The 12,818-nt window shown below is 34.7% G+C and overlaps 3 protein-coding genes across 6 annotated transcripts in view; 1 reads left to right on the forward strand and 2 right to left on the reverse strand.

Annotated features, from left to right (window-relative positions):
• The window catches only part of LOC120637405, a 74,193-nt gene extending 71,315 nt beyond the window's left edge, over positions 1-2,878 (reverse strand). For all 4 annotated transcript variants that reach the window (XM_039909246.1, XM_039909256.1, XM_039909264.1 and 1 more), the window contains exon 1: positions 2,380-2,878. The gene's annotated coding sequence lies outside the window, so the exon portion shown is untranslated. The remainder of the gene's footprint in view (positions 1-2,379) is intronic.
• Positions 2,879-3,830: 952 nt separating this feature from the next.
• On the forward strand, positions 3,831-9,414 carry LOC120625774. The gene is made up of 7 exons (XM_039892976.1): positions 3,831-4,147; positions 4,528-4,621; positions 5,515-5,638; positions 5,765-5,867; positions 6,207-6,304; positions 6,978-7,227; positions 7,839-9,414. The coding sequence occupies exons 1-7, from the start codon at positions 4,040-4,042 to the stop codon at positions 9,141-9,143; spliced, it is 2,082 nt and encodes a 693-aa protein (XP_039748910.1). The 5' UTR covers positions 3,831-4,039; the 3' UTR covers positions 9,144-9,414.
• Positions 9,415-10,454: 1,040 nt separating this feature from the next.
• On the reverse strand, positions 10,455-12,652 carry LOC120625781 (dysbindin protein homolog). The gene is made up of 3 exons (XM_039892989.1): positions 12,083-12,652; positions 11,673-11,837; positions 10,455-10,669 (listed from the first exon to the last, which is right to left on the reverse strand). The coding sequence occupies exons 1-3, from the start codon at positions 12,585-12,587 to the stop codon at positions 10,584-10,586; spliced, it is 756 nt and encodes a 251-aa protein (XP_039748923.1). The 5' UTR covers positions 12,588-12,652; the 3' UTR covers positions 10,455-10,583.
• Positions 12,653-12,818: the final 166 nt, after the last annotated feature.

The following is a 12,818-nucleotide window of genomic DNA, read 5'->3' on the forward strand; positions in this document are numbered from 1 at the left end:
CATTTACTTCAGTTCAGTTCAGTTTTAAGTGCAGTGTCGCCAATATCTGATGCAGAAAGATTATCAACACTAATGTTGATTATAGATATTTGGTAAGGAATTATTATAAAAATCACATAATATTTTAATTTTTAACACAGTTTACAAATGTCAATGTTACATTATTGGTGTCGACTGTGGCCTACTTGCGAAATACAGATTGCATCGAACAAACATGATCGACTAAGATTATCGTATTTACCCATTATGGGAGGGCCACCCAAACTAATATTTGTTAGTAAAATTATTCCATTATTAAGTTATTATTGCAAAGTTGATTTTTCAAGAACCGATTTTAAAAAACCTATGTTAGTTGCTACTTTTGAAAATCACGTCTAAAGCCCGTCTTAAATGATTGATTGGTGGAACCTAAAACAAGCGTTTAGTTGCAAGGTGAGTTTTCATAGTAATGTACTATGTGAATACATAATATATAGAGCGTGTCATAAAAGTTAAAACACGTTCAAATCTATTTCATATCCCCAGCTTATAACGAAACCATAGCAATGGCTGCTTCTCGGTGCAAGTACTCGTATTATGTTCACAACAGGTTTTATTGTTGTGATCCGTAAGATACCTTTGATTTAAGGTTAGGCGGCTGGGACCAAAATAAATGATGTTAACACGAAAACTTTATTTGCCAATCATAATTTGATACATTTATTAAGCATTGGCGGCACTTATTGGCACAGCGTCCAAAGGAATACTTGCGAAAGCAACATAAACTTAGAAGCAAAAAATTTAACTGAGAATTGATGAAGTAAAGCGATAAAGTAAAATGATCAGGAACTGGTGATAAGATAAACAATCTAAAATTCTTGCGTAATATCCTGACAAAACTTTCAAACCGCTAATTAATAAACAACTGCTACAAATATTAGGTTCGACAGAAAGCTTGAATGTACAAAAAAGAGATTGGAATAGATTCAATGGATACACAAAAATTAAAAAAAAAGAACAGTTCTTTCGATCTTTCAGACTATGTTTTTCTGGACATAACCCATGTCTTATGAACTCATGGTAACTAAGACTGCCTATTATGGGTGAGTAAAACAGATTAAATATCAGTATTGTTTCCGGGTTAGTAACCCGAGCCAAATATAACCAGGCGTTGAATTGTAAATATTACGCTATAATAGCATATCGTCTCCTAAACGGTAAACAGATGCAGTAGCTTATAAGCCCGAGAGATTGAAGATATTATTTTAATTTACAGAAAATTCCAACAAAGCATTATATAATGTTAGTAAAGTATGGGGCATTATGCAGGATCACGCAAGCAATTTTATTCATGTTATTATGAAAGCTATGCATAGTTAATTAAGCATATTTATTTTAAAAGCGTGCGTAGATATAATAAAGGAAGGAAAATAAATAAATGAAGCCGTGCTTTTTTCATCTTTATATCACCTCCATGCTCGCAAGAATCCTAAACAAAATAAAACAGATTAGCCATTAGCATTGCAAATATTGGAAATAGCATGCAAACACAATAACTTGTTAGTAAATGACCTAATAGCACTAATTAAAAAAGGGATTATCAGATAAGCAAATTAGTTAATCTAACGATGTTTATGATACACATATTTTTATACCTATAACTCCAAAATAATGATTTTTGGGTGAACTTCGTTTCTCAATTAGTCCGAAATATTTAAGAGACATTTCACTTAACTATTAAGTACGACCAACATTACTACCTTCGTACACAAAATTAAAAACGAAATAAAAAGTACAGAAATTGCAGACCTGCTTATTTTGTTGTTCTTCAAAGTGATTTGATGGGATATATGAATGACTATTTAAATTATTTAAGAGAAAATTAAACCATATTGAAAATTAATTTTAATTTAGGATTATTCCTAGATCCCATTAACTGCCAAGACACTTGACTCAAAAAATATATTGGAAATAACGATATAGAAAAACGCAACTTGAAATCCGTAGACACAAAGAATATTGAGTTTAGTATAAGAGTAATATTATACAGAGGAAGCCAATTAACAAGAGGAAAACCACACGAGTGAACCACATTGTCTTAATTACAACGGGAGTAGGTATATATTATGTAGGATATTGTATTTAAATTTAAACTAAAACTGAACGTATGAAACTTATTTATTACAAGAAAGTATTAGTTGTAAATGAAATGAATATAAACAAATCAGGAATTACAATTTTTAGGCATAAGTATAACGTATTCAGTATGATAACTTCGAAAATTGGAGACTGTTTGATTGAAGTTATACCGTTCCGACCGTTACGTGCCCACTCACTTGCATAATACTTAAGATACATGAGTACATACTAATAGCTAGACACCAGATGCAAACAACTTACCATGCACGGATGAAGCTACGCCAAACTATTTGTACAAATATCACAGCATCACTTGGTAAAAGGGTTCACTCACTTTGCCTATCGCGAACTAATCTATATTTCCATATAGATGTAGGTACATAAACAAAAAAAAAACACCACGAATAACTCTACCGTTTCAAAAACCTGTTCCCGAACACACCAACAGTTAGATTGGCCTCACTTGTCGCCAAAATCAACAATATGAAAACACAAATCTAACACAACATTCAATATAAAGAGGATAGGTCGGTGTAAATCGATTTTTTATTCATCAAAACACTTAAAACATTGAACGCAACACATTCATTTTCAACGATATATCAATAAACTTTTTCGAAACGAAAAGTGCAAGTTTATGTTATGGTTTTTTGTTTGAATATTTATTTTATTTTATTTAAACAAAAATAAAATTAGGGGAACTGTCAGTGTTCATTTATACGACTGATTGACGCGGCGCATGCGCGAACACGACCGAAAGCGCCACCTGCGCAAATCTGACTGGCGAGTGACGTGACGAGCTCGAGCGCGCCGGTTTGTGGGGATGCAAACAATGAAAATGCATTTTTAATATTGCCAGTTACACGAAGATAAAATTCCAAAATATGTTTTCTTCTTACCAGAGTACATTTTGAATGGAATCAATTAATTTCTCTTTTTAATCTATTATTATATCAATTCTTGAATCAATGCTATTAATCCAGCCTTTGTTTTACAAATCGTGGTTTAAAATTCTTATCTCCATGAATCTTATGCTTGTTTTCAATAACGACGGACAAGGCAATTCTTATTTTTTTTAAAGACATCACATAAAACATTAGTCATTCGATTTAGGCAATTCCTAGGTGAAAACGAGCATTTGAGACCAGGGCGCGTTTGGAACCCTCCTAGTTTTACTTTTAAGTTAACGAATGCAGTTATCAGCATAACTAACATTATTGTAACATGTTAAATGTATGAACGCTTCATAAGTACCTGTAATATGTCTACAAGAATGAAACATTTTTGAATTTTGAATTTCCATTATAGTATTAATTTTGAACTGCTAAATATATAAATAGAGCAATTATCTCGTGGAAGAGACGAATTTGAAGCGTAGTCCTCTCCAATGTTTACGGGAGGGAATAATAACCACACAACCAGCAATCTCTATCGGAGCCCGGAGTAGGAAATTGTGTTATCCCGTTGGAAAACACACAACACACCTAACTTCAGTCACAACACAATTTCCTAACTCCGGACTCCGGTAATGATTTTTAACATTTTGTTGTTTTGAAAAGTGATATAATTATTACTTACCCGGAAATAATCCGAAAAGGTTATGTGGAACCAACACAAACCTCTGCTAAATATTTCATATATGACAGCAAAGACATTCAGCAGCCTAGCCAACGTGATGACAGTGATTCGAAAAACAATTTTGAAATAAAAAGAAAAAAAATGTATACATTTTACCTTTCATAAAAGAGGAAAATTTTGTTATTGTAGATTTAACCACCAATGTCTTTCAAATTGTCATCATTTTTATTTACAATTTTACCATTAGTTTCTCTTTTAAAATTTAGTGACTATATTGTGTAGTTACATTAGTTCGTTTCTTATGCTGAAGATAATTAATTGTATGCGTGATATGTCACATTGAATGAACTTCGAAGTGGATCGTTACTCGTCAGCTTGGGCACACATAGCCCTCTGTGCAGATCTTACTTGGGCCTCAGAACCTCCCGATGAATTCATCGTAGCCAATCAGGTAGCTAAAGCATTAATCTAACAATTAAACCCTATTAAAAGAAGCCCCAGAGCCAAAAATGGGTAGTAGAATGCCAAATAGTGGTGTCTGGTCCAGAATTCTTCTTTATTTTTCTTATTCAGATTAAGACAGAAATAAGCTGTGTTTGAATTCTTACTTTTAATATCACATCATAGTCATACTGAAGGTTATATTATAAGGTTTTTTAAATGCAGAAATCCAATTACTAAAAGCCTTAATTTACTTTTCTCCCACCACTTTCATGTTAAAAAAATGAACTGCTGTAAAACAAGGGCATAAGACGTTAGAGCCCAATGCCTTAATAACGAAAGCAACAATTTTATAGTTTCTACATCATTATTAAAAATGTTATTCTCCAGCGCCTGTGGGCACAGCAATGCCGTGTTTCCCAAGTCCTCCAAGATTCAGCCGTTGAATCGTCACTGTGCGCTCAGAATCATTGCGACCACACAGGTAAATAATTCATCTTTCTTTGTGTAAAAGGAACATTCAAAGAATACTTCCACTTAAATTATTACGACTCCAAGCTCTATCAGTTTAAAAACGAACCCTTAGTTTTACGTCTTTGCAGAGTAATTTAATAAAGCGGTAAGCGAGTCAGTTATCTAACAAAATATTCCTTCCACGGTTATTAAAATGGTTATCAATCATTTTATCTGGATTCAATCAATCTCAAGATTTTTCTGATCCTTCTGAACTTCCGTTGTGCTTATCTTAACTTTATTTTATTTTGCTTAATTAGATTATAAACCAACATAGATATTAGAAATAAATCCACTTCACGGACGCAATTTTTAATACAAACATTTCTTAAGTGTTCATTTGTGATACAGACCCTTGCTTAATACAAATATTTAAATTGTCATTTAGTCAAACATATTCATATTGCACGTATGGACAAGGAAAAATGGACAAATAGAGTAACTATGGGGCAAGGTCCAACAAACAAAAGGAAAAGAGGTAGACCGAAAGAAAGATGGGTTGACGAAATAATAAGAAAAGCCGGTGAATATTGGTGAATTATAGCAAAGGACAGACAGTCGTGGGGTAAAATGGAGGAGGCCTTCACCCGTTTGGGGGTCCATAGTGAAACATGATTATATTATTTATTACTAAGAATTTAATATAAACATATAAATATCATATGCATATATAATGTATTATTAATTGATAATAATTCGTTATGGAAATAAAGAGGCTATAATAATAATAATAGTAAACATTGTTAAGTTTACGAATGTGGTTATCGCCATCATCTCACTACCGTGTAATTCTTATGTACGCATCAAAAGTGCCACCTATGGGCATACTTGAATAAAGATATTTTTGACTTTGACATTTTGTAGATACTCAACTCGTTGTACAAAGTCAAGAAAATAGAAGCAATAGTGGTCGTAGGAGCGTGAAAGATGTAATACCAGAATCAAGATTAGCACAATTTTATGGCAACTTTTACTACGACGACAGCAGGTAAACATTTTTTACATTTGCAGTACTTTTATAAAAATCGGGAGATTAAGTACATGAGACGTGTGAAAACTGTAGTATTTGTGAAACTAAATATATTTTACATTTGATTTCTGATAAATATTTCAGAGAAAACTGTTACACTTGTGCGAATGAAAAACCAAATGCTCGTGGTTATAACGGTCAAGGATGCGACAATACCGATCTTACAGAATGTTGGATGTTACCTGAGGTAAATAACTAGGAATAGGTGTTTCAATCAGGGTGTATAATTTTAAATGCAGAACTCCCTCTCCAATATGAATCATTAAAAATATTTTGGGATAGTTTTTATACATATATATGATGCAAGTTCCACCCCACTGGACATAACACCGACCCAAAAATATTGTTACGAAGCAGTTTATTTGGCGTTAGAGAAGAATGTATCTTTTTCTCTTTCTTTTTGTTTCTTTAGGTATATCTTTTTTATATCATGCTTGATAAATGCCTACACTCCACCAGTAATCGTACTTAAGCAAGGTTTTTACTTTTTTAAGCTTTGGCCATTTTGTTAATTGGATCTTTGCAGATTGAATACTGGTTTCGTAAATTAGCGGATGATTCAACCGATCGCAGTATGGTACCACGTCGTCGTCGACAGTACAAGATTCTTCCTGATGAAGATTTGTGCGTACTTTGGTTGTATGCAACCATTTTAATTTTTTCCGATTAATTTTGTAACCTTATTATGGGATGCATATAATCATCATTCTTCTTAGACCAGGACGCGTTTGGAACCCTCGTAACTTTAATTTTAAGTTTACGAATGTGGTTATCGCCATCATCTCACTACCGTGTGGTTCTTATGTACGCATCAAAAGTGCCACCTGTGGGCCTACTTGAATAAAGATATTTTTGACTTTGACTTTGACTTTGACATCTGTGAGGACCCCATGCTAAATAGAGGGCATGGATTGATTATCATGATAATATGTACACCACTGCATCCAAAATTCTGGTTAATAGTTTATCTTTTGCCTTATATTTAAGATTTTTTTAAACTCTCGAGTTTGTCCCACAAAAGTTACTTTTATTTGGTGAGTTTTGGCGTCAAATAATGTAAAGCAACGATGTCAATTATTTGGCATAAATAAAACCCTTTTAAAACATTACATTTTGTTTGTTCCTATACGTGTTTTTAAAGCTGATCGTCAATATAAATTTGTAAGTTGCCATACATTTTTTTTCTTTTGATGGTTTTAACAATATATTTATTTGCCTAGTTTCCTTTTATAACATCACTATCGTAAAACAAAATAATACATAATATGGAAATAAACGGGCACCAATCGGCAGCTAGCGAGCGCTGGGGCCCGACTGAAGCGCGTACCGCCGAAGAAGCGGCGCTCGAAGCCCGAATACGAAGTACCCAGGCATTGTGGAACGAACCGTCTTCGCAAAGGAAGCCGGCTAGGGCTCTTTCCCCGCCACCCACCTCTAGGAAAATGCGAGCAAGACGTCGTCAACCAAGAAGACCGACTGTACCCCCTCCGCCGCCCGCTTATTGTCTCGAGGCCCCCACTAAACTGTTTTGTGATCCATCTTGCAAGGTACATTTCTTTTGAAAGCTTCATTTGTTCAGAAATCACAATTTTTTGATACTATAATTTACCGTGCTATGTTAAAGTATGCGTTTCATTAACTTCAGACCTGCCGAAGGTCTGCCGTGACAACATAACGTACGTAGCACAACAACGTATTCCAAATCCAAACTACTAGTTCTGACCACCACTCATGGCCCCTTCAGCTATACGAATAAATGCTGCATTAATATACTGGTACAGCAAATATTGCCTCGTTCATTTCTGTTTGGTTTTATTTTAGTTTTTCCTAATTTCAATTACATTTTTACTGTTAAGTTATTTTTGGCATTTATCAGAAAACACAACAAGTTATTCTTAGATACGCATGCACGCATTTCGAGCCTAGTTTTATAGTATAGTATAAGTATTGACGAACTTAATAAATAAATTAAAATACATGCGTTGGCCTGATCAGTAACTGACTACCTAAAAAATTCTAACATTTATTTTAATCGTTCCATATTACTGAATACATATTACTACTGAAAAGGAAATATATATACAAGATATAATATATTTTATTGGGATTTTAAATGGATATGATCGCTCTTGGCGTACAAATATATTTTCTTTTTCAGTTTCAATTCGATGCCCCTCGTCCACAATTAACCGAGTATCAAAAAGCGATGGGACGCTTATCAGCAAGCGTGCAAGCAGTGATGAGAGCAAATGCGTGTCGTTGCCCGCCGTACCGAGGAACTAACGTCAGTCGATACGCACCCACAGGCCAGAGACACTTGCGCTACCCCGACAGACGCTACGGCATCTGGTGGCCACGCGAGAATCTATCACCGCGGTTGGAAAATAGATTTAACATTACACACATTCAAAATATCACTACTAACAGCCAAAAAGGAGAAAAAGTAACCCCTAATATTAAAGCAGAAATTAGGAAACAGGAACCAGATATCACTTCATGTGACGAGAAGCAAACAAATGAGCCCGAAGTGCAGTCAGAAGTTCCTCCAGAAAACCCTCCACAACAAAAGGACAAAGTTGTTCTTGATAATCAATTGCCATCTACAAGTGCAGCTGCGATGGAAGGCGCAAGGAAAAAACGACTTTACAGTACCGTTCTTAGCATGACTCCACCGCCTACTCTCAATTTAAACACGGTTGGATGTCTCAGGCTCTCACAAAAATTAGCACCTGGTCTTATAAAATTAAATCCAAAATTAGTTTTGCGTTCGAAAAGCCGACCGAACGTTGATAACAAATTTGAAGAACTTGAAAAAGAAGCTTTAGAACAATATAAAGCGTCAGATGAAAGTATAGACACGAAGTTTCGCGCGCTTGAAGAAGAAGCTGCCGATCAGTATAGCACTAGTAACAGCAATACAAGCTGTAGCAGCGCAAATTCCGGGGAAAGGAAAAATACTAAATGCGCAACGAACAATGAAACTAAAGCAAAAACGCAACCGTCAAAATTTCATAAAGACAAATCTGTGGAAAGCGTTGTGATATACTCCCAGAATTTAAACGATTCTAGTGTTAAAGAAAATACAAATAGTGTAACGAATTTAAAAAACTTCCACACCCCCCCGAGGGGGGAAAAAAAGGAACAAACTCGTAGATCTATCAAATATATGAGGAGCAGTAAAACTGGTTCTCTAAGGCCTGCGTCCGATACAGACTACGAAGCCAGAGAGTCGAAAACCAAGGGATTTCATAAGGGAGCAATGCGTTGGACCTTACATGTTATGCCACCAAAGAAGAGACATTTAACTTCTTGCGCGTCCGATTTCTCCTCAGATGACGAGTTGGAAGAGGCGAGTGTGTCTATCAGAGATGCTGGACCTTGTATAAAGAACCGAGCGACTGGGAAGGTCAAAATGTCAGCGCACGGCGGTGGAGATTTGCATCCAATCATGAGAAAAACTTAGCTATTTTAAGAAAGAAGGAAGCCTCCGTTTATTCTTGCCACTTAAAAGTTGGTCCTATTTTTCGTAGCCAAAAATTTTGAGCTTTATTGTTGTGCACATCAATAAGTCCAGTTTAAGATGACTAAGCGTTGGTGTCCAATTTTCCCAGGCATGAGCGATTGTTTCATATATATATATTATTGTAATGACTTAGATTTTGTACATGCCTAGATTCTATTCTTAGCGTATACTTTAAGAGGCTTAGGATGACCGCATTTTGACCTAACTGGCACTTACAACTAGTAATATTAATCAATAATTAATCGGATTTGCATTGCAATCATTATCTTAAAATATTAGCTATTATCATTATCAATCATTATTAGCTATGGCCGTCATACAAATCTAATATAGTACTAGTCTTAAACTATCGCTTAACTTCCAATCATCCATACTGTAATGTATCTTCGATCCACATACAAGAGCCACACATTACTAACTAATTGTTTACTAAAGTAACTAAGGTTTTCTCAGAAGCTTCTAACGTCTACGTAATCACATAAGCAACCGGATAGTACTCACTGAAGCGATTGCTTAAGCAATTTGCTCAAATTCTAGCAGCGGCATTTCTATGCGGTCAGCGTTAGTATGGAATCTACAAATTTTAGGGTATTTTTTTATAAAATGCGTCATAACATGTACTTAATCTGTGATTTGTGGGGTGTTCTAGTGAGATTCGTACTTGATCGACGAGTGGCGAACTATCCTGCTGTATAACGTGATATGATGAAGAAGGTGCAAGCCATATGTGCTATTTTTTACTAGTCATAAACAGTTTGTATATATATTTTTGTATTTTTGATTTTATATTAAGAAAAATAATTTCTGTTTAAAACTAACGTTACTAACAAGAGTCAAAAAGAAAAAAAAATATTAGCTATTTTAGTCAGGGGTCAATAAATTTTTATGAATTGTTCAACTTTTACTTTAATTTTTATTTCACTTTGTTAAAACGTAGCTCATTTAGCATACATGTTTCATAGATAATATTCTGTTTTCTGTTTAACATTTTGCTAAATTTATAGTCAAAATTGTGGTTGTTGTTAATAAATTATTGTAGACAACAACACCACTCCGTTTTACAAATAAAGGAATTGAACTTACACATACACTTAAAATTTAAACTAACATCATGCAGGCATTTCTTTAGCTGTAAAATTGCTCACTTATCTATAGTCTATAACAGTCCACTAATGGACCAAAGAGGAGAGGTGAGAACTGCGTCCTTATCTGCCTTCACCAGATTGCAAAATTCGCTTTTAAACATAAAAACACAATAGAAACAACTTTATTTAATAATCAACTTCAAAAATAATATAACATCTTATACATACTATTACAATATAAAGCTCTGCATTAACTTGTATCACCTAAGTTGTAAGTCTCTTAGCTCCTTCTTGATCAACTTTCCAGGAATTGCTCCAAATCTGTGTCATCATTTTCAAGCTGTATTTGGTCTAGGGTTACTTTGGGTGGAGTTGTGGTGACTGGAACAAAACATTAATGTTTTATTCAAAGGCCCGAACGCACGAACGCACAAACGCACGAACGCACAAACGCACGCAAGCACGCACGAGCGCACGATCGCACGGACGCACATTCTTTTTCTTAAACCACAGTTATTAAACACGGTTCGAATATAACGGAGCTAAGCAATAAAATTAATAAAAAATTTCATCCCCTCACCCAGAGGACACTTATTGTTTATCGGGGTAACAAGTATAATATCAGCTACCACTATACCAGATATTATTTACATTTGTTCAGTACTTTCACATGATGCCCAGACAGACAGATCCACAAAAACTAAATAAAAATCTGTTTTAGACTCAATATTGATTGTAAAGCATCCCCTGGTCAAAATATATTAAATGTACAGGAATCTACCAGTTCCAAGTTTTTTTTATAAGTAAACATAGATTACAGAGTTCAAACATACCAATTTGAATATGATGATTTTGATCAAAGAACTGCTTATTAGCACTGATAAATTATGCAAAGGTCACATATAAGTCAGGTACGGAGGAACGTTGAATAAGATCCCTACTAATCCCTACTTTCCTACTAATATGTCAATGTAAGTTTGTTTGTTACGCTTTCACGCAAAAACTACTCAACCAATCCTCATGAAACTTTGTACACATATTCTTGGAAGTGTTAGAAGTAACATTCTTTTTATCCCGACATTAAGCTTGGTTCCTTTGGGAGAGGGGATAAGTGTTTGACGATTTTACATAACTCCGTAAAATTATAACCAATTTAAATAATTATTTTTGTACTATAGAGGTATATATGTGTTTAATTTTGCTCAAATTGTGGTTGGAGATAGACGACAGAACTTCTCAGCGGACAGCAGCAAACCCCTCAATTAAGGATTAGCGATACTGAATACTTTAATTTTTTTTAGTTCTACAACTAAATTTAATGCCACATCAAAAAATAAAATCAAACGCAGTCGCGGGCAACAGCTAGTAATTCTATAAATCTTACCAGCTGGTACATTGCCACTAGCTAAGTACTTTGCCATATCACTTTGGAATGCAGCTGCGCTAGTATCTCTCTTTGCTTGTATTTCCGCAAGCTGTTGCCTTTCCATTACATTGTTCTTTTCAAGGTTCTCCTTGAATAGTTGGTTACGGGTCTCTTCTAATCCAGCTGAAAATATTATAATTAAAATAGCAAGGACCTTATAAAATAATAATAATTTAGTTGAAAGGATGGTGAAAAAATAGGTTACTTTGGGTCTTGTAAAAACATTAAATTCCCAAGGTTGGTTTATAGGAACATTTGTGTTTTTACAACAATATTTTCCATCCTTCAAATCCTAACAAAGCAACTTAAGTAACAAACTAAACTTATCCAAATGGGGCACAGCTTGTGCTCATATTTTATGAACTAACCCATTTTTTTTTCTTTATACAACGTCAACTGGTAATGGTGATCCAGTTTCCACTTTTCCATATTACTCCGCTCGATGATGTCCTCGAACTCCACCAACTCGTTCTCCACATCACTCAAAAGTGTTTGTACGTTCTTCAAACTGTCCACACACTGTGCCACGGCAACAGTTAAGCTTGGCAAATGCGCTAAATTTTGTGCCAACTCCGTAGCATTTTCCAACCGCGTTTTCGTAGTTTCGTACAATTCCGTGATCAATTTATCTACTTCCTCAGCAGCTTTGGCGTTTCTATCTGCGTTCTCATGTATTTCCCCCCATTGCTCCTGGTATTTCTCCAGCAAAGCACTACCAGCACCGTAATTTACTTTGCTCTCATTTGTAACTTTTTGCTTGTCCCGGAAAATGTTTTTAACTTTCTGAACTTCTTGCAAAGTTTGTCGTAAATTATTGTTTGATGATAAGCCATCTTGGACTACTGATATAAACTCTTTAAGATTCCCCAACATTTATCTGTTTCAATATGAAATGTTCAAAATAACACAACAGTAAACATCGTCCACTCCACCGCAACATTCTGTTGTCACTTGTCAAAGTCAAAAACTTGTCAAAAATCATAGACTTTCTTCTTTTTTTTTCTTCATTATTTCTTATATAGAAAATAGAAAGGTATATCATCGTACAGCCAAGTCCTCAGTGTATAATTATCATGTCTTATTTGATTGTAAAGCCATGTCTTT

The sequence above is a fragment of the Pararge aegeria genome, chromosome 1 (genome assembly GCF_905163445.1).
Source record: "Pararge aegeria chromosome 1, ilParAegt1.1, whole genome shotgun sequence".
Lineage (NCBI taxonomy): Eukaryota > Metazoa > Arthropoda > Insecta > Lepidoptera > Nymphalidae > Pararge > Pararge aegeria.

What these genes read in the sequence shown, in the direction of transcription:
- LOC120625781 (XM_039892989.1), bottom strand. Translation starts at nt 12,587, where the DNA reads ATGTTGGGGAATCTTAAAGAGTTTATATCAGTAGTCCAAGATGGCTTA. An exon ending in GTATAAAGAAAAAAAAATGG is followed by an intron (nt 11,838 to 12,082) that starts GTTAGTTCATAA and finishes TAATATTTTCAG; the next exon opens with CTGGATTAGAAGAGACCCGT. An exon ending in TAGTGGCAATGTACCAGCTG is followed by an intron (nt 10,670 to 11,672) that starts GTAAGATTTATA and finishes GTTTTGTTCCAG; the next exon opens with TCACCACAACTCCACCCAAA.
- LOC120625774 (XM_039892976.1), top strand. Translation starts at nt 4,040, where the DNA reads ATGAACTTCGAAGTGGATCGTTACTCGTCAGCTTGGGCACACATAGCC. An exon ending in AATGTTGGATGTTACCTGAG is followed by an intron (nt 5,868 to 6,206) that starts GTAAATAACTAG and finishes GGATCTTTGCAG; the next exon opens with ATTGAATACTGGTTTCGTAA. An exon ending in ATTCTTCCTGATGAAGATTT is followed by an intron (nt 6,305 to 6,977) that starts GTGCGTACTTTG and finishes ATCGGCAGCTAG; the next exon opens with CGAGCGCTGGGGCCCGACTG.